Source organism: Lepidochelys olivacea, assembly GCF_965140295.1.
Source record: "Lepidochelys olivacea isolate rLepOli2 genome assembly, chromosome: 18".
Classification (NCBI taxonomy): Eukaryota; Metazoa; Chordata; order Testudines; family Cheloniidae; genus Lepidochelys; species Lepidochelys olivacea.
Genome location: NC_140428.1, coordinates 24835148 through 24855614, shown reverse-complemented (window position 1 = coordinate 24855614; position 20467 = coordinate 24835148). Strand labels below are relative to the sequence as shown.

Sequence of the window (20467 nt, the reverse complement as noted above, 5' to 3'; positions counted from 1 at the left end):
AATAAAAATAATACAGTATCAAAATATAAACCTTGTTGAATATTTTAATTTACAATAACCATCAGGCTCTCAGTTAAAAAAAAATTAACTATTTTGGTCATTTCTCAACATGGTGATAAATAATAAATCTGTTGGCTTTTTCATTAAAGTCTTTAATAGCTGTGCAAGAATATAAATGATCTTAGCTGTTATGGATTAGAATACCATCTTCTGCACAATTAAAACTGGCCAGCAAAGATCTCAACTAATTAATTATACAAAACTACAAGAACATATTTACTGTTTTACAATCATTAAATTAACTAGAGTTTTCATTTACTATTTCAAATAAGACAACTATATATCATAACCAGATCCATTTGTAATATATTAGGATTTTTTTTTCAAACCACACATTTAATTACATCCTTCATTTTCTTTAATTTATAAAACAAGTACTTTATATAAAAAATTTCCCCCTTCATCATGAACAGAAGAACATTGTTCATACACTTGCACGTGAGCAACCAAACTTATAACCAGCAAACTATTTGGCAACACAGAAACATTGTAAATGCCTTGAATTGTAAATAAATCAAGGATTTTTTTTTTTTTAATGTTTGTTGAGCAAATGTGTCTGTCTGTCCCTTTCTCTTCCCCTCCCCCCCACTCCCCCCAAATAAAATGTTCCAATGTCTCAGAAATTTGAGGTAAAAAACCTTCATGTTTCCACTTCTAAGCCCCTTGCCCAGATCCATCTAAGGGCAGCTTTGTCATATCTCCATGCAAGAACTGCCAGAGTCCCTGTTTTAAGTAATGATCAGTTGTAAAAGGAAGGGCATTGATTAAATACTGAAACAGAAAATGTTCAGGGTACACTAAATTGCCAAGGAGGGAAAAAAAGGGGGAATTAAAACAAAACAGTTCATATCACATTTAAAAAGTAAACTCCTCCTTTACTAGATACCAAATTATCTAAACTCCAGGCATTTGAGGCAAGTACTTTTTTCTGATTAAATAATTTAGTGCTGGTTAGAACACATCTTGCTTAATATAAAAAGCTACAATCCAACACAAAGAAATCCAAAACTCAAATCTGGATGGGATTAATAAAACTGAATTACCACAGGTTTGCATAATTGTGGCCAATAAAGGGATACAAAATGTAGTTTGTTAACCAATGGTTAATTGAAAAATTTAAACACAATGTTTTGGCAGTCTCATCCTAGCACCTCATGACTTGGATGTGAATCCGAAAGATGTCATGTTCAGCACCTAATGCAATGCTGTACCCTGAGAAACCTATATGTTAATGTAAAGAAAGTGAAAAAATGTTGCAATTTATCCTGCATTTTACACCAAATTAGATGAGATGTCATGGCACAGGGTTTCTTGGTTTTTTCTAAATTCCCACATCAATTTTCCCCCAAAACCACAAGCCACACAATGTAGTTAAAAACCTAGCACAAAGTACTGCCTCTGTTGTTGTCATCTGCAATGAGACAGGTAAATCTTTACAAGCATCTGAAAGGTTTTAGATTGCAGTGCACATTTAGTCATCAAATATAGTGACAGGAGTTTTTCCACAGCTGACAACGAATTCTTAACCTTTGTGATACAACATCCCCTTTTTCCCAGTTTTCAAGAGAAGGGACTGAACATCTATCACCTCACCCAAATTTATCGTGTATTCATTTTCCCCCTCCATTGAAAAAGTTACTGCTTTGAAGCAAGCCATTTTTATCAAAGCATCCCGTTCTCCTATGTAGAGCAATGAATTAGTAATATACACTGAGTATTTCTAAGCAGACAGTTAATTAGTAGGAGGTGTGCTTTATCAGGAAAATGTAGCATGTGTATGGATAATCTAGATTTGCTATTTAAACTTTAAGGCTACGATCCATTACACTTTTGTTGTTCTATTTCTGAATATTGTATTATTGATAAAAATATTTTTCAAAAATCTAATACACAAGACATCATTGTAGGCACTGCTTACGTATTTTCAGAAATCCACTCTGTGCAAATTTAGGTTGGTTTTTTTTAAACTAAAATTGAGGTTTAAACAATCCAGATTTTTGATTTGACACGGGATGTTCTAATTTGGAATTGGTATTGCTGAATCACTCTGCTCCTCTATAAAGATGTACCTCAGTATTAGGTTGCAGCTTTTATTTGTATTTTCCTTATTTAATGTTAACAAGCATAACTTACCAGGGTTAAGAATGTTGAAAATATGTAGTAAGTCTTCAATGCAGTTTATCCATTTAGGCACTTAAAACCTGTACCCAAATTTATGTTTTGATTGCTAATAAAACACAACTCCTTTTACATACCGTATCTGAGACATTTAGACAGGTACCACTTGTGAAAAAGGCATAAAAATAAGCTTCACCACCACTAACGTTTTATTCTTCAGGATGTTACACTCTAATATTCTTCAATTAGTAGCTCACTGCATCAAGTGTTTCTGGAAAGTACGTAGCTTTCAAAGTTGTTGATGGAATCTCTCTTTTTCTAGAGGATGCAATGAACACTTTGATCCTTCATGAGACAGGCACAAATGCAAATTCCTTCATTAACGAAGCCAGTTGTGTCAGTGCCCAAAACTTTTTAAATCCAGTATTTAGAGGAAGACACCCACCAAAATCATATTCTCATCTTTGATTTTCAGCAGCAATAATTTTTATCATTGGTCTCCTTCCAAACCCTTACAGTTCCCCAGCCTTGCATGCATATACTGTAGTTAAGGATAAATTTAAAGTTCATTCACATTATTTGTCCACAATGGAGAAGTCATTCCTTCATACTGTTTCCTCTGTTGACAGCAACAATGGATTAATGTATTCAAATCCTTCAAATTCCGACTGATCTATTCTTTTTATTACATCTCTGAAAAATGAGAAATATTTTTTTAGGTTACTACTTGGAACTCTCAATTGTGTTGCTAAACATTTTGTTCAAGAGATTTCTCTTTGTATAGCATATGTATAGAACTTGTATGTTATAATACTAAGTATTAGTGATATAGAACCAATAAGATTAGAATGAACAACTAACCAACCAGCTTTGAATACACAAATACTTTTAATAAATCTTTCATTCCAAAATCTCAAGCAGTATTGCTAGAGATCATGAGATGAGAACAACAGAGGGTTTGTTTCTGCCCCTCTATAGAGTAATATACTCATTTATGTGCATCACAGAGGAATAGTAATGAGAGGTTGGTAGTTTGGAAAACTGGGATGGAACAGCAATTTACACAGAGAAAGAAATGCACAAGGCATAGAGGCTGATATCACTGGCAGTGGTGATGGCCAGGGGAAAGTAACGTAAGTTCTGAGATGTAGGAGAGGATGCTATGGAGTTGTTGAGACAGAAAGCTGAGGAAAACAAATTTAAACTGAACCTTGTGCACAAGGGAGAGCCAATGGAAGGTTTTAGAAACTGATGCACAGAGAAAACCAACTTGCCAAGGACAGTGTGTTAGGTCTTCAACTGTGATTTTATAGCCAGTCGGCAACAGAGTCATCTTAATTGTTACATGTAACATGGTTCACAAGTAACATGGTTCAGTTTTCATTTGCACAGCAGCTTTATTGCCATATGATTGTTTGACTCTGCATGTACCATGATGCCTAACTTGTTTTTATCTATGCCTTCTGAGAAAATCATAGCAACTGTCCCATAGTGCTTCTGCAGAAGCACTGTGTGACTGAAGGTCATACGCACAGAGCACCCATCAGCAAAGGCAAAGAACTCAAATCTCCTCCTGCACTGACAGCTAGAAGAACTGGCCGGGAGTACTTTCTTCACCGAACAAACCCCAGTGCATTTAATCTGTTACAAAAGACAACAGCCAGGTGCCAGCCTAGGCTGCTGTTAGCCGTCACAACTACTAACTTCTATCCGTGACCTGCGCAGACACAAACTATCATTTACAGTCATCCCCACCACTAACATACACACACACACACAGTTAAAAGTTGTTGTGTGGACAAGGCCTTCATAGCAGAGTCAGGAACAGAACCCAGCAATCCTAATTTTATTTAAAACACGAACCATTACTGCCTTTCTCTCCATCTTTAATCTGCTAAAACCCATTTCAAAAAAAGGGTCTGGTTCCTGTAGCACGCTGCACAAATTTACACATGAGCAGCATTATCTTTATTGGGAATTTCCTGTGTAAATCCTCACAAACTGACAGAAGGGTGGATTGTGTCCTACAGCTTGTCAAATGTCAACCGGAATTCTTTTTCTCCAGAGCCTAACAGAATTTTTTGAAATTGCCATTTTCTTTAATTCTGTAAAACCCCTTCTCACTAAAAAATCTAGGAGACACACAATTCATTTTTCATGTTTCTTTCCTCCCCCCACAAAAAAAATTTTTGCAAGCTGATTTGTAATCCTCTAATGCAGAGAGCCTGTATTTCCCATTAAAGTAACCTAATAACAAACTGTTGTCATGCCTTATGCATCTGGAGCCAAAGAATTAGTATAGGAGTAGACAGACTAGGAAGAAAAACAGATTGGAAAGGAAAAAGAGCTGAACTGTTGTTTAGAAGCAGTTTGCAAATTTCAGCACAAAGGTGTCTAGCTGTCAGTTTAGAGCAGTAGTTCTCAACCCGTGGGCCACGTGTGGCTCAATCAGCACGCAACTGTGGCCCAGCTGTGTGCTAAAGGGCCGCCAGCTTGGCAAGGTCTGGGGCCAAGGGTCCTGGCTCCCCTGCCCCCACGCATAGGGGTCTGGAAGGGCATTTGGGGGGCATGCGGCACTGTGGTTCTCAACCTGCAGCCCAGGTAACACATTATGGGCCGCACAGGCAGCCCACAATGATAAATAGCTTGAGAACCATTGGTTTAGAGTTTAAATTAATTTAAAGAAATACCAACTTTAAAAGTGTTTAGAAACAGGCATGTTTTTCGGTTCATGAAACAGAGCAGAAGCCTCAGTCCATTATTTATTATGATATCGTTTGAAATTAAGAGATGGATAAAAACAGAAAAATCAAAAATATTTTAATCCAACATCCATTTGTAATTTGCTGTATTGTTTGTGATCAAGCTGGTCCCGAACACAGTCTACACATTCCTCCTCTGAATGTAGTTATAGTAGTCTTTACCCCTCGAAAAACAAGCTAATCTTCCTATGGATGTCACTTGGAGACTGGATAATAGGTTGTTCCCTAGGTTACTAGTGAGCATTCTGCTACAGAGGAAGTGCAATGAGTCCTGACTGTCTCCTGCTTTCCATGCCGGCAACTCAGGTTAGGCTAGGAAGCAGCAAGAGAGGGAGGCAGCCCACTTAAGTTTAGGTTACTACTGAGTCCAGCGTGGCTCTAGGCTGAGAGGCCATTTGATGGTGAGTATGAAGTGTGATAGTCTTTGCTTGCTTGGGGCGAAGGCATCTTGCCTCGCTGTTTGTTTGACAAAAGAGTAAGGAGTACTTCAGCACTGAATAATAGGGATGGTCAGAGTTTATGGACTGTGGCCCTAACTCTGGAAGATACTTCATCACTGGCTTAACTTTATGCACATGAGTAGTCCCAACATCTTCAGTAGCTTTTGCTTAAGTACTTTCCTGAATTAGAACCTGTAAAAGTTCAGATGAAATTGCAAGTTAAGACTTCAAAACTGTGCACTTCTACCTAAACTAGACTTCCTTAAGGGAACAGGCCCAGTCAGGAAGATCACAGGCAGGAACCATTCAGAAGAAATCACTTCACAGCATAGTGAAGAAATTCACAGTACTTCCACTTTAATAAGGGAAAGGGAAAGAAACCCAGCTACCAAAAAGGTGCATGTGTAAGCAAGCTCATCTGAAATCAAACTTTGGGGATGGAAAGCCACAGCTTACTTGCCTGCTCTCTCGGAGTAGAACTGGCCTAGCAATTCCTAGTCTGAGTCTAATTTCATCAACTCCAAGGTAACAGCCTTGTTTAATTTCAAATAAACCCAAAGTCTCCATTGACATGGACACTTGGTTTATTTTCCATTTTAAAATTCTGGATTTGAATAATGAAAGTCTTGCTTCTTTTGACTCTCTCTCACCCCAACGGTATGAGAATGCCAAATGTATAAAAAAATGTCAGTGTATAAACAGTCCTGCTGAGTATGTAACATAGGTTCTATTGTGCCATTTCCTCAAGTAGCAGAGCCAGTAAATTGAGTCCTTAAAAAGGTAAAACTCTAACAAACATTTAACAGTAGTGCCATATGTAATAGTCTTGAAAGAGAAACTGTGCACCTGGAAAAAGGGATGAATCAATTCACTTTGCATTGCTTCCCAATTGGACAACATGCAGAAAAATACAAGGAGGTGACCTATGCTTATCAAAAACACACTGTAGTGGGCTGGCCAGCAAAATCAATCCAGCAACAAAACAAAACAAAACAAAAATAAAAGAGGCTGGGGAGGCCATCCAACCTTGTCACAAGCAACATGGTAGGGACATCCTCCCCTCCCGTATTATTCATTCAGCATGAGACATATGTCTGTCAAGTGCCTAACAAGATGACAAGATTCATGTGTCTCACTGAAATTTTCCTCCCGTTGCATACTTAGCTTCCCCTTGTTTTTCTAAAAGGGGTTCAAGCTTCTGAGGCTGACCTTCAACGCCTACCATACCCTGAACCTGTTCATATGATCTTGGCTCTCATTCTGTAACTGCTTCCAAGTTTTCCTCCTAAGCACCACATCTGCATCTTGCCTTCATCTTTGCCTTATACGCGGAACAGTGTCCTTCTCCTCTTGCACCAAGCAACGGGCCTCTTGACCTTCAAATCCCTTCTCATTCCACGCTTTCTTTTCCAGCCAAGACTTTCAATAATGCCCTCTGCAAGAGTCCTCTATCATGTCAAACTCATACTGGTTCTTGATGCAGTGTCTCTAAATTGTTTGTCTCCATACAAAACTAAGTCTCGTGGGGCAGACATCATATGTTCTTAGCTGTTTGTACAGCACCAAGCACGTTGCTGACAGTCAACAACAGCAATACACATAGTTTTGATTATTCATTAGTCTGTTAGATGTATTCTGAAATATACAGTATGTATTATGTGGATGTCTAAATGTCACCATGAGAATGTTAACTTATACATTTCTTGAATTTACATTAGTATCTTTAACTTCAAAATGTTGGTTCCATTTTTAGATATTAACTCTCTCAGTAACGTTACAACAACTTCATATTCATTATACATTTCTGGATGCATATTTGTTTAATTATATTAAAAAACATACTCATCATCTGGGGTGAGCTGCACGGGTTCGCTGGTGAACTGTGTATCAAAGTTATCCAAACCATAATCGTCTGTGATCTGAGGCTGAAATGGAGGGATCGCTTGCTTCTTTTCCAGCTGAGAATAATAAGGTGGGGAAAGGGGGGGGGGGGAATCAAAGATTGAATATTTACTAAATCTTCTCAGAAAGCTTACACCTGCTCTATGTATATATACACTATGAAACACTACAGCCATACTTTACACGTCCAATATTGATGAAAGAGACAAACACTAAATATTATGCATTTAAAGGATTTTCACATTAAATGATGTTCATTCTGTTTATTCATCTTTTGTGGTTTCAAAAACAAATATTTGAGAAAAATCAGCAAAACATACTGAACTTTAAGTTTAAAAGGAGAGAGAAAGCAATTTCCAAATATTTCTCAGCATACCTCTTCTAAGAGCAAACATTGTCTCTAAATAAAGCCAGAGTGCAACACAAACTAATGTAACATTTAATTACGTATTCTTGGTATCAAAACTGTTTATAAACTGGACATATGTCTCAAGAGGCCTTCAATCTATTTTAAGTTCAAGCCAAGACGCTTCCCTAAACACTCACTTTTTCCTCTTAAATGCTTCTGTAAAGTGCCTTTGTCATGTTTCAAATATGAGCATTTAGAAGATGTGAGCTGCATCTAGATCACACACACCAACAGTCAAGTCAATTTAACCAGATCTGTTTGTCTCCCAACCTAATTCCAGAGCAAAATCATAAGCTGTTTCTGCTAATGCTCGCATCAATAGCCAGCTGTGATGGAGGAGACGCTGCTACTGTAATAGTTCGCATTCACTGAAAGCAAGGAGACGCTGCTACTGTAATAGTTCGCATTCACTGAAAGCAATTGCATCTAAGCACTAAAATGTCAAAAGCAGCCAACGTCTTTACTATGTAAAGAAATATCACTCTACGTTAATTAAGCAACCCACACGTATCTTCTGCACCAGCGTTCACTAAACCATAGACAAACAAGCAGTTTTACTTCACAAGGGTGGTTCACACTAATGTTCACTTTTGGTCATTGTGGGATCAAGGCCCCATCACACAAGTTTCACTTTGGCTTTCAAGTACAAACTAAAAAGTTCAAAATGAAATTCTGCTGAAATTGCCAAGGTTCACCTATGTTTCAAGCAGATAACATTAGAATCTGGGCCCACGCTTATGACCTGTAGCAACCTTTTAACTAACACTGCCAGAGTTTTGAGTCTTATGAAATCCAGGGCCAAGCAAACTTTTGCATGGTTTTGAGTAGCATTCTGCATGACTTAAGTGCTCATCTTGTCTAAACACTCTGCATAGGTGCACAAGGATAGAAACAGAAAGGTATATTTTTTTTCCAGGACATATTAAAAATAGTTAAAAAGTCTTCCTTTAAAAAAAACTGATATCTCCTCTGATGTTTCCAAGCCTACGTTTTTCTTTTATTATTTAGGGGTGAAATTTATTATTGTGTAAATCAAGATAACATTTACAACAGTCAGAAGCTATGTTAGCTGACAATGCTTAGTTCTGTCAAGCCTGTCTCTCTCAATCAAAGATTAATTACCTCACCCACCTTCTCTCTCCAATTCTGCCAAGACATTTCGGTCCTTACTTGTAAATAATGCCTTTCTAAGTGATTAAGACCCTCTTCTGACTTGGAACTACTAGTTGTGTTAAAACCACAAAATTATGACAGAGTTTAAGACACATCTTTGCTAGGCCCCAGAGTTACCAGATTCTCTAGTTTATCACATACTCGGGTGAGAAAGGAGCTACCGACAGGTATAATGAGGCAATCCATTTAAATCCCTACCGGTGACAGTTCAAAAAGATTTATAACAGGGCCAGATTTTCAGTTTGGGAGCAATCAATGGGAAACCACAGGGATGAGTTCAAAGCTCTGGAAGCTAATGAAAGGATTCAACTGATCCAAGCACTCATTGGTTGCTGGAGTAATATATTTAGTCAACCAATGCCCACTTATTTTGGGCTCTGTTCTTGCCAGTTAAGTCACATTTTAACATTGGTCACAAGTAGTATTATTGTAATTGCCTTTATGCCTCCACCATGTTACAGAGCTCCATGGTTAACAAGATCATGAAGTATATTATGCTATAGTAAAGTGACAGAACTCTGTTAGGGCTGACAAGAAATCACTAGCATTTGATTGGTTAGTATTCTATTGGACTTGGACTTTCATGGCTTTTCAAGATAATTATACACTGCTTACATTTTTTATCTGAACTCTCCTGATCATGACTTGGAATTTCACATTGCATCCTAATGCAAAAAGTGTTCTGACAGTACCAGGAAAGCTTTCCTCTGCTTCATGAGAGAAAAGACAAACAAAGAAACCCGAGTGCAATGTTATTTTGGTGGATGCTTACATGCACTAGACTAGAGGCAAAGCGGCACTGGCTGCCTCTTTCCAACCTTTGTTTATCTTACTGTGGATATTTAATCTAATTCTTGTACCAATCATATTGTGCAACAACCGAATCATAATCTCTCTCCTCTACCCCTTGTTTCCTCCCACAAACTACCAGAAAACACTATTATGAAAGAATGAGCAGGAGAGAACAACATTGCTTATCAATCTCACAGGCAGGAATTTAAATACAGAAAAACTCTGTGTGTAGTAGAATTGTACCAAACACAAGTGGAACAGCTAACGTATAAAACATCTTCAGGAAAGTACAAAAATTCAGAGCACTTTCTTCCAACAAGGTTATAACACTTAAGTACTGAGCATGCTGTTTGTTAGGTCTCTTCTGTGCGCTTGTTCATGCTCTATAGAAAGATGCTTGACCTTGTACTAATGAGCACAGTTCTCAACATGCTATGGGTCTTAATGTGTAATAAAACCCCACAATCAAGGCACAACATGAAATAGCAAAGGAAGACATGAAATTATGTAAGACTCCCTTTTCTTGAATGTGGATAAAATTGACTTTATAGTATTTATGATGCTAGGAGTCTGATGCTACAGTAAGTATCCTACGGAAACAGAAGGATAACAGGTTTGCATGTGATAGGAAGTAAATTGGGAGCCTAAGACAAGTGATGTAGCTAACAATAAGGCACATTTTTTCCCAATGTCTGACTTGTGACTACAGTATCTGGGTGCAAATGAGAAGTATGCTCATAACCACAACAAAGGAAATTAGAAAAGTAACCGTGTTTACGGGCAGGCTGGGAGACAACGTAGGGAACAAAAGGCATTTTAAACATATTTAAAGGCAAGAAATCTTATTGGTTCACTGAATAGGGAGTATCTGAATCTCTCTGTACTCACTAAGATAACAAGAAAGTGCTATACATTCAAATATAGAAGGAATTAGCTTGAGAATGTGACTGATATGATAAAAAGTTGCAAGCTACTGAGAATTAGATTTTGTGATCAGATTTAGATTTAGAAGAACAGCACAGACGTGCCAGACACTACCATCTCAATGCATAAACTCTCATTTAGCTTAATATAAGATTTTTAAAAATACCTATAGAAAATGGCTAATGTGAAATTCCCAACAGGAAAGATAATTTGACTTCTCTGTACTGTTTTTTCCCCAGTGGGTTATTTTCTAATGTTTACAGCTAGTATTCATTAGATAACAAGTAGGACTGAGCAGACAAAAATCTAATTTAAACCAGGATATCATTTTCCCTCTGTCTTGAACTCACAAGATAGCTTTTTCATACTGGTAAATAAATCAGCTGAGAAACATCTTGATGAACTCCACTGGAAATACATCCATCATCATAGGGGGAAAGGATTGTAACATAGAAATGGTAATTTTGTTTGTAGTGTTCATGAAAAGTGTCAGATTTGCAGCACTGGTAACTAAAGTCCTCTCCCCACTCAACAAGTACAGCACAGGAAGCGTTAGCACAATCTTCTTCCCGCACCACATTGCCCATATATGCCCCAGTCCCAATGTGGAGAGACAATTCAAAGCAAAGGAAGAGTTAAGTTTCTTCTCTGCAGAGCCTATGAATCAAGTTGCCAGGTGTCAAAGATGCTCTGGACTCCTGTCCATTAGGGATTGGTCTGAGTCTACCCATTCTATTACAGATCCCAAATATGGTAATTTTGATACTGGGGCTGGATTCAAAGATGTGAGCAACTCTGAATTCCAATAACAAGGCCTGTGCTATTGACTTCAATTCTAGATGTATTTTTTAAATGATTTTTACAAAAAAAATCTGTAGGCTGCTCTGATAAAAGATTCAAAATAAAAGCACGCCTTCAAATGCAGTCTTCACCGGATTCAACAGAATCACAACTAGCTCCAGCCAATATTAAAGAATTTATTTGGTTGCCTTCCCAACTTCAAATAAGTCTTTGTTTTATATCCCAATAGACAAAACTCAGAAAATACAACAGCAAAAATTAATTTAAGTACAACTTGGCAGGCACAGTCCCAAAACAAATATCCACAAACCAAACACTAGGTATATTTATTATAAAGGTGCTTTTTCAGAAAAATAAGCCCAATACACCCTGGGTGAACGATGAGTCAATGTTCAGTTTAGTAATTAATAGCTCTGGATATCAGCTCTTTAAATTAGTAAGGCTTCAAATTATACAGGAGTTTACATTAATTTTAACTCATTTTTCAAGAAAAATACTATTCGACTTACTAGTAACAAACTTGTTCATACTTGCAAACTCAATTATATACATCACAAGACACCATAAAAGAATAGGAGTACTTGTGGCACCTTAGAGACTAACCAATTTATTTGAGCATAAGCTTTCTAAAACCCATAAAAGAATACCAGCTTGTTACATTCCTTCATATAACCTTGACATTTTTTTCTGAAGCATAGTTCTAGAGTTCACAGGACTATCAGTACAAGTGAGAGAATCACAAAAAAGATAAATGGAAACAGCTTTGCAAGAACAATACAAACCAATACAGTAAAAGACACCAAGTAGGTTTGACCCAGTTTAAATAGCAGGTCTTTTCTAACCATGAACAAAAGTAATTCAAACATTTCCCCACTGTCCATGGTTCAGTTAAAAGAATTATAAAAAGGCCCAATCCTACAAACTAACTACTGGGAGTAGTCCCATTTATATCAGTGGGACTAACTCCCAATTGCAAGCACCCTACGCAATGGGGTTTGAAGGACTGGGTTCAAATGCTACAGTGATGCACATTACAGTTGTTGGGGGAGGGGGATTCCTGTAGAAAATTTTAGCTTGTTGGTGGAAAACTGAAAATATTTTACCAAGCCTTCAATATTTTCTATTCCAGAGGTTTTCAAACTGTGGTCCGCAGACCACCAGTGGCCTGCGAGCTCCATTCAGGTGGTCCACGGATAGTTTCCTCTAAGGTCAGCGCCTGGGTGGCCGCACACAAGAGAATGAAGGGCCACCTACATGCAAGGTGAGGTGGTGGCCTTGGGGAGAACAGGGGATAGGTATGAGGGGACAGTGGTGTAAGAAGAAGGGGTGGGGAGGAATTTGGGACATGCAAGGCAGCGGCAGCCAGAGAAAGAGGCGACTTTCTCCAACTTCAGGGCTGCGCCTGCCAGGGAGAGACAGCCCTCAGCTCTGTGGTGGAGGAGAGAGGGAGTGACTCCCCTCCTTCCCAGCCCCAGCTCGGAAGCTGCCATGGCGGGAAAGAGAGAGGGCACATCCATCGCATTAGAAAGGTAAGACTACTGATGTTAAAATATGAGTTGTGTCCTTTTATTTGCAGAACAAATTTTGTTATCAAGGTTTTTTATATATCACTTTTATCCAGAGCGCTTTACAATAGTTAGTTAACAGTACAAACATTTGGAAAAATCATTAAGTGGTCCACCGAGACCCTCAGCAATTTTCAAGTGGTCTGAGAAAAAAAAGTTTGAGATCCACTGTTCTATTCAGATATCCTGTTGTGGTGCCTCAAGGGAATTGTAAGCTCAGGTCCCTCAAGCCCCTATTCTACTCTACAGGCAGGGCTCCTTAGACTAATTCCCATGATCTCCCCGCTTGCCGAGTTGCCATGATGCAGGAGTCTGACTGGAGTCCATTTTGGAGATGTAGTTCAGCTGGAAAAACCCAACCCAGAGAGGAGAATGATAGAGAGAGACAGACCCCCAAGGAGGCAACACTTTAAATCAAAATTTTTCAAATAAAATTTTTTTCCGGTTTTGCGCCGTTGTATTTTTGACAAAAAGTTACAATTTTCTGTGGAATGTAGATACTTTTCAAAAACAAAACAAAACTAAAAAGAATCATTGTCAAAAACCGCATTTTTCATCAAAAACAGTGTTGACAGTAAAGCAGCCTTAATGAACATCTTAGAAAGGTATATAACAAATACGTTTTTGCTACTGGAACCCTTGTGCCTATATGACATAATAAATAAAGTCTACAAGTCTAGAGGCCTTGTGAAGGTTGGTAGTATATACAGAAAGGTCTTGCTAATTTACAGTAGGGGCACAGACACTGCAAATGACTCAATTAGCAAGTTAAGTGCACTATCACAATGGAAATGCTGGTCTATACTGCTTCACCAAAAGTATTTTCATTTATTTTATCAATTGTACCTCGATGTTTATTTTAGAAAGTAATTCTTTACAACATGTTAGTAAGTTTACTGTAGTATATTATGTAAAACAACAAAATCCTAGAAACCCAAGGCTCATTACAGCATCTGCTATTCAATCTTTGCTGAGGGTCAGGGGAGACATGGACTTCCAATTTTTGTGCAGATTATAAACTGCAGATCTGACGTGTTGGTTGCATGTTTTTAGTGCTCTTCTACTTATGACAAATTACAAGCTAACATCTCACCTCCATAATATGTTTGCACAGGTGGTCCCTGGCATCCGCATGAAGCTCCACTGATCTACCAGGACTCTGCCTGTGTAGACTTAACAGAAGAACTGGGGTCTAAACATGCATCCAAATTCATTACCTGGCCAATTGTGGAAAAGGGCAGGAAAGCCACTGAAATATGGTAAGGCAACACACACAAATACATGAGAACTCTACTTATGGGAACTGGTCCCCCAGTACACTCCCCAACATCCTTTTTTCAGTAAAGTTTGTAACAGTTTTGTCAGCATCTCTACTTTCAGCATGTTGCTTAGAAGCGGCTCTCTCTGCTTCAATGCTTGTTTGAAATGGTCTTTCATCTCAAAAACAAATCCATAGTATTTTGCATGCCAAGGTTTAAAAAAAAAGTTTTCCTTATTTAACATGTCAATTAAAATCCTGCCCTCTTCTTGGAAGCACAAAAGAAAAGAGGGTGGATGAAGCAAGGGTTCTGATGCTCAGATAACATGATGAGGAGATAAGAATATTTACAAAAATATCATTCAAAAAATTTATTTATACATACTAGGGTAACACCCATCACCTTAAACAAGATCAGCCCCACTGTGCCAGGCTCTGTAAAGATATACAGGAAGAGAGGGTGAGATTCTCTCAGCGCCTGTATGCTGGGTCAAGGGGTTGGGAAGACAAAGCCCTGGATCTGGCCTAAGGAGAATCCCTATGGTATGCCCGCTCCATCAATACTGCGTGCAGGTCTGGGTCGCCCAATCTCAAAACAAGACACATTAGAATTGGAAAAGGTACAGAAAGGGGTAACATATGATTAGGGATATGGAACAGCTTCCATATGAGGAGCCATTTTAAAAAAAATGGGACTGTTCAGCTTAGAAAAGAGACGGCTGAAGGGGGAGATCAGAGGTCTGTAAAATCAAGAATGGTGTGGAGATTTCTGTACCTCTTCACAACATAACACATGAACCAGGGGCCACCTAATGAAATTAAATAGGCAGCATGTTTAAAACAAACGTAAGGAAGTACTTCTTCACACAACACACAGTCAACTTGTGGAACTCGTTGCCAAGGGATTTTGGCCAAAAGTATAACTGGATTCAAAAAATAATTAGATAAGCTCATGGAGGTTAGGTCCCTCAATGGCTATTAGCCAAGATGGTCATGGATGCAAATGCATACTCTGACTGCCAGGAGCTGGGACTGGACAACAGGGGATGGATCACTCGATAACTACCCTGTTCTATTCATTCCCTCTGACGTATCCAGCACCTGCTTCTGTCAGAAGATAGGATACTGGCTATATGGACCATTAGTCTGACCCAGTATGACCATTCTTATGTTCTTAACTGAGGAACACAGCTGCTGTCTGTTTTCCAAGAACTCCCTTGCAAATTTCAGTACAGGGGACATACTAGGGGCAGGGCTGGGGCTGGAAGGGTGTTAGTTGGAGAGAGTCTAGTTGCAGTTTCTGGGCAGCACTGTTGGCCCATTGGCAGCAGTGGAAAAGTTGCCTAACTTATGCCAGGGACTGCTCCAGCCCTGGAGGAGCCAAGAATTGAGAAGGCGCAAAGGTGGTTAAAGCCACCATTGTCCCCCTACTTGTCCCTTGAACTCTGTGCCGTGTTCTTGCCTTGAAGAGCTTACAATCTTAATATTGCTGATGTTCAGAACTTCTATGTAAGCCATTTACCATTTCACAAAATAGATCCCTTGTGTGTGTCAGGAGTCCAGCTTCACTGGATAGTCCATGAGAAATTAGGATTACTATAATAATTAATTAAATTTTAATTAAAATAAATTTATTAAATTTATAATCAATTGCCTATAAGAAATTCTTTGCCAATTCCATCGGAAAGTGACAATTCTTTTAATGTAAAATCAACTCTTTGAGTGGACAAGAAAGCCTAGCTACAAACATTTTGGGGAACAGGAGCTCCTTTATTCAAAATGCTTGAGAAGCCACTTGAGAATAATAATTTACAAAAGATTCATGCTTCAGGGCATAAAGCTGATCACCACAGGGGTCTGGAAGGAATTCCTCTATCCCTACGAGCAACACTGCATAGCATTTGGAACTACTTTTACCAGCGGCTCAAGCTTCTGAAAGTGGCTTTGCCGGAAACAGACTACCAGGTATGATCATTGTTCTGTGCTGTTATTGCCTATGTGGGATACACACTTTGGAGTAGCCTGGCTGGCCACCAGAGGTCACCGTTTCTCTAGAGAAATATCAGCCAGAAAATCAAGACTCAAAACTCCTTTTGGAAGAGACCTGATGACAGTACCTGGAAAACTCTGGAAAAATCACATCATTTTGTTTTCATGAAAAACATCCACAGAGGAGATAAATAATATTAATTAAATGACAGATTGGCAGAATTGTTTCTAAACTTGTAGTTTTCCAAGGAAGATTCAGAGCAACTCTCTAAGAAGTTGCATTTTTATACTGATGACATATCACTTGATACAAACTGATAAGTTATATAGCTGTCTATGCTTCAGGTGATTAGTCAGCAAGCACCTGCTGAACTTAGGAAGACACTAGCAGGCTCTCTCATATAGTCCATTTCACACTAATCTAAACTGGGCACTATTGAATACAGGCTACTAGAGTGGATGGATCACTGGTCTGATCCAGCACGATTCCTGTGTTTCTAAAAGGGGCTTGAGATCAGAAATGGTAGTTTCAATGGTCTGCTTAAACAAAGGCAAAGCCTTCTCTTCCTTTGTCACTTACCTGGCATATGAAACTTCCAGCAACCTCTATTAACTTGCAAGCAGTTCAGTTCAGTTCTAGAAGAGTTGCAGTTTTCTGCAGAGTATATCTGTTTGTTGTTGCCTTCCCGCTTTTCTTTTGTGGCTCAACTGTCCTGCATGTTTATTTGCCTGTCGTTCATTAATGGCTCAGTTCTACAGAATTAGCTAATTATCATGTGATAGCCTGTAGTATATTAATGGGTTGGTTCCGAGATCTGTAGAGGCAGGTACACATAGGCGTACTTCTAACTCTGACCTCTACACTGTCGTAATTACTATCCCTTACATTATCACACAATTACTGCTCAAAAGAAAAAACGCACCATATACAGTGATTAATCTGTCTTGGCCCCTTTTACGTGTTTGGCATGCATTTCATTATTCAATATCCTTAGGAAAATAATCTAATCTTTGATGGATACAACCAGTTTTTAGCATGCAAAGAGAGAAGGTAGAGAGTTTGCAGGATAAACTTCAGAAAAAGGCTAAATAATTTCTGTGTAATTGGTTTTTGAAGGTTATACTTTGGATTGGCAGAATGTGATTTTTATTTTTTCTAATTAATCATTTATCAATATTTGTATTTTTACAGCTGTGGTGAGTAGGGTTGGGATCAGGGCAACCTGAGAGCAGGGTGCAGCCGAGTAGCCCAATGGACTATGGTGCAAAGGAGGCTGTGGTTGATGTGCCCCCGGGGACGGGGAAGCCACCCTGCTGCTGAACAGTTTCTGCCTCAGGACGGCTCTCACACTCCTGGCACATCAGTAGCATGAGTGGGTCTGTGACACTGGAGCTCCAGAGGACTCCTTGCACAGCCATGGGGCTGGTGACAGCTGATCCCTGAAGGCACAAGGAAGGCTGAGGGACAGGTGTGGCACAGCAGAATCCCCCTGGCAGGGCTGCAAGGAGGACAACAAGTCCCTGCTGGGGGGGAGGCCACTCTGCTGCTGAAGGGCTCCTGCTTGGGAACAGAGCTATTCAGCAGCAGGGACCACTCCCTCCTCACAGTCCTGGCCAAGGATCTCTGCTTTCCAGAACCAGGACTACAGTCTTCCCAGCACCTTGTGCCTGCAGAGCTGTCACTAGCCCCATTTACTCCCCAGCCAGTAATGTGGGAGCCAGCCTGGGCAGGAACTCCCATCACAACGGATTTGCAGGGGGTTCCCTGCATGGCTGTAGGGCCAGTGGCATCCAACCCCTGCATGCGCAAGGGGTGGGAAAGGCTGTGGTTCTGGTGAGGCAGAGCACAGATCACCAGTACTCCCAGCTGGGGAAAGAGACAATGGTTCTGTGACAGTGAGGCTGCAGAGTGCTCCCTGCACTGCTGTCCTCTTCTTCCTTGCAGTCCTGGCCAAGGGTCTCTGCTCTGCCCCACTAGGACCTGCAGGGATCAGGTGTCACCACAATCATGGGCCTGCTCTCTCACTCCTGTGACAGCAGGGCTCTTGAGGGCTCCCTACACAGCTGCAGAACTAGTGAAATGCAATCCCTGCAGGCATGCCCACTGTTGTGATGGGGAAAAAACACCAATCTAGTTCAGCCATCAGCTGAAATTGATATTTACTGATAGTTATTGATGAAATTGAATCCTGCCAAGCCAAGTTACACTTGCTACAGCTCCAAGCCCACAAAAGCCTGCCTGCCTCCTCTCAGTGGTGTCAGTCTTCAATGTGGCTAAAGGCATTTTGCACCTTGGGTCAACAAGTAGTTTAAGACTGATAACCATGAAATGAGGTGGGGCAGATATAAGGGAGTGGGGGAGGAAATGATGGAGTGTGTCTATACCCCTTGAGAGATCATGTTTTCCAAATACTTTGGGAATCTATGTAAGAGCCCATTAATTAAAAATATTACTGTAGGTGTCTCGTTTACTTGACTCCCATGTTTTATAAGTCACCAGAAAATAAATTCAGTAAAAACGGATAGTACAAATAAGGACATGAATTGCATACCCTTTAACAATAATTAAATGAAAAATAATTCCAGTACCTTTTGACAAACCCCCTCAATTAGGGACCTACCTTTCTGTTATACTTCACACCTAGTGTAAAATTCCTTCTTTACAGTGTTCACATCTGGATCCAATACATCACCTACTACTTGCAATTACAAAATTTTTTATACATAAATTTTTTCAAGGATTGATGTTAGTTAAAATTTAGCCATCTGCTTTGCTGCAATTTAACATTTTATTGTCTATTAAACCAAGACATATGAGGATTAAAATGATGGATGTTACTTAACGTCGGTAAGATGACGAGCTGATGTGTGACTCAATTCGCTAACACAATATTATACGGCAACAATTCTAGCCCTCAAAAGTTACATCTAAATCTAAAGATTCTGAATCTTGTTTAATGTTCTGACACAAGGTTACATGTGCTCAAAAATGGGATGTAGGATTTTAAGATGAGAAGTCTGGCTCAGACATCCTAAGGATCCCCCTGAACTTTTACCCAGTTTTAGAAGCTGATCTGAACCTACATCTTTTGTGGTTCTGAAATGCTCAGAAGAGGGTTTTCTCCCACTTCGGGTTTCTGACACTAGACACAGAAGTCTTAAGCTACAAGACCCTAGTCAAACCATTCTCCACCAATCTTCCATCCCCCAAGACACCTGTTATATATGCACAACAAATAAAATGTTGGTTTAACTACTTAAATCAGAATTTTGTTCAAACTGAAAGGCTCAAGACTTCATTTTAAGATTCTTTTAAAATCACTTTTAGGACAACAATTGTGGGGATTTGTGTGTGTTTATTTTATGATGAAAAATAGAGCAATTCAGTTTTCTAACCTTTCACAGCTAAATTTACTTCTGTTATAAAACAAAAGTCAGCTACTGACTTGTAATGGACAGTGTAAAATAACTCTATAAATTCAAGTTGAAAACATTCTTTTGAGATTAATGTCAAAATACCCAGATAAAACATCTTGTTTAGCCAGGCAATGGAAACCATTACAATGAATATGCAGCATTTAACGATAGAGATCAACAAGGAATACACACATTTTATGTTGTATTTTTCCTAATTTAGTTCAGTGTTCTTTCAAGGCTGACAGATTCTCTCACAGCACTTGAATGCTCCCCCCTTCACCCTCCAAAAAGTTAATGGGGAATCCTTTCTTCTCTTACTGATTTTAATAGCACTTCTCTGCTCTTTGAGGAGGCTATATCCTAACATATCAATGTACTTAATTGTATTATACCCCATAAACTCTGCTGCAGTAATAACTACGATTTTCATACCCAATTAAATTTTTCAGGGCTTTGCCTATATATTGTAGTCCTTTGAAAGAGCTGCAAAAGTCTTGATGCAGTTACTACAGTAAGGACTAAACCTGCAATAAAAAGACATGATTCTGAAATCAATATACAGACTAAGACTGCTCACAAGACAATACTTGGGAATTGTGGGAGGGTATTATTATTTAGCAGTAAGGGACGTGTTACATGAAAGTCTGTAATTATGCCAACTGGAATGCAACATTTGTACAGTACTTGAGATTTTGGGTGCACCGATCTGTAGCTTAAAAGAATTGCTGTCACGCAGTTTGGCCCAAAATTTGACCTATTTAAAACAGTTATAAACCAGTTCCTGACTTTTAGATTCTAAATAAATAGCTTTTATTTTCTTTTAAATTTACCAAAGAAGGACCCATACTCTGTGTGTG

General features: G+C 39.1%; 1 protein-coding gene across 7 annotated transcripts in view; it reads right to left on the bottom strand.

Annotated features, from left to right (window-relative positions):
* Window positions 1–64: 64 nt before the first annotated feature.
* PRKCZ (protein kinase C zeta) overlaps window positions 65–20467 on the bottom strand; it is a 157006-nt gene continuing 136603 nt past the window's right edge. For 4 of the 7 annotated variants that reach the window (XM_084651866.1, XM_084651865.1, XM_084651867.1 and 1 more), the window contains exons 18-19: window positions 7223–7338; window positions 66–2871 (exon numbers count right to left, since the gene is read on the bottom strand). In XM_084651866.1, the coding sequence (XP_084507992.1) occupies window positions 2784–2871; window positions 7223–7338 (204 nt within the window). In that variant the 3' untranslated portion in view covers window positions 66–2783. Of the gene's footprint in view, window positions 2872–7222; window positions 7339–20467 lie in introns of those variants that run through there. The other 3 variants (XM_084651871.1, XM_084651870.1, XM_084651869.1) reach the window with 2 other exon arrangements.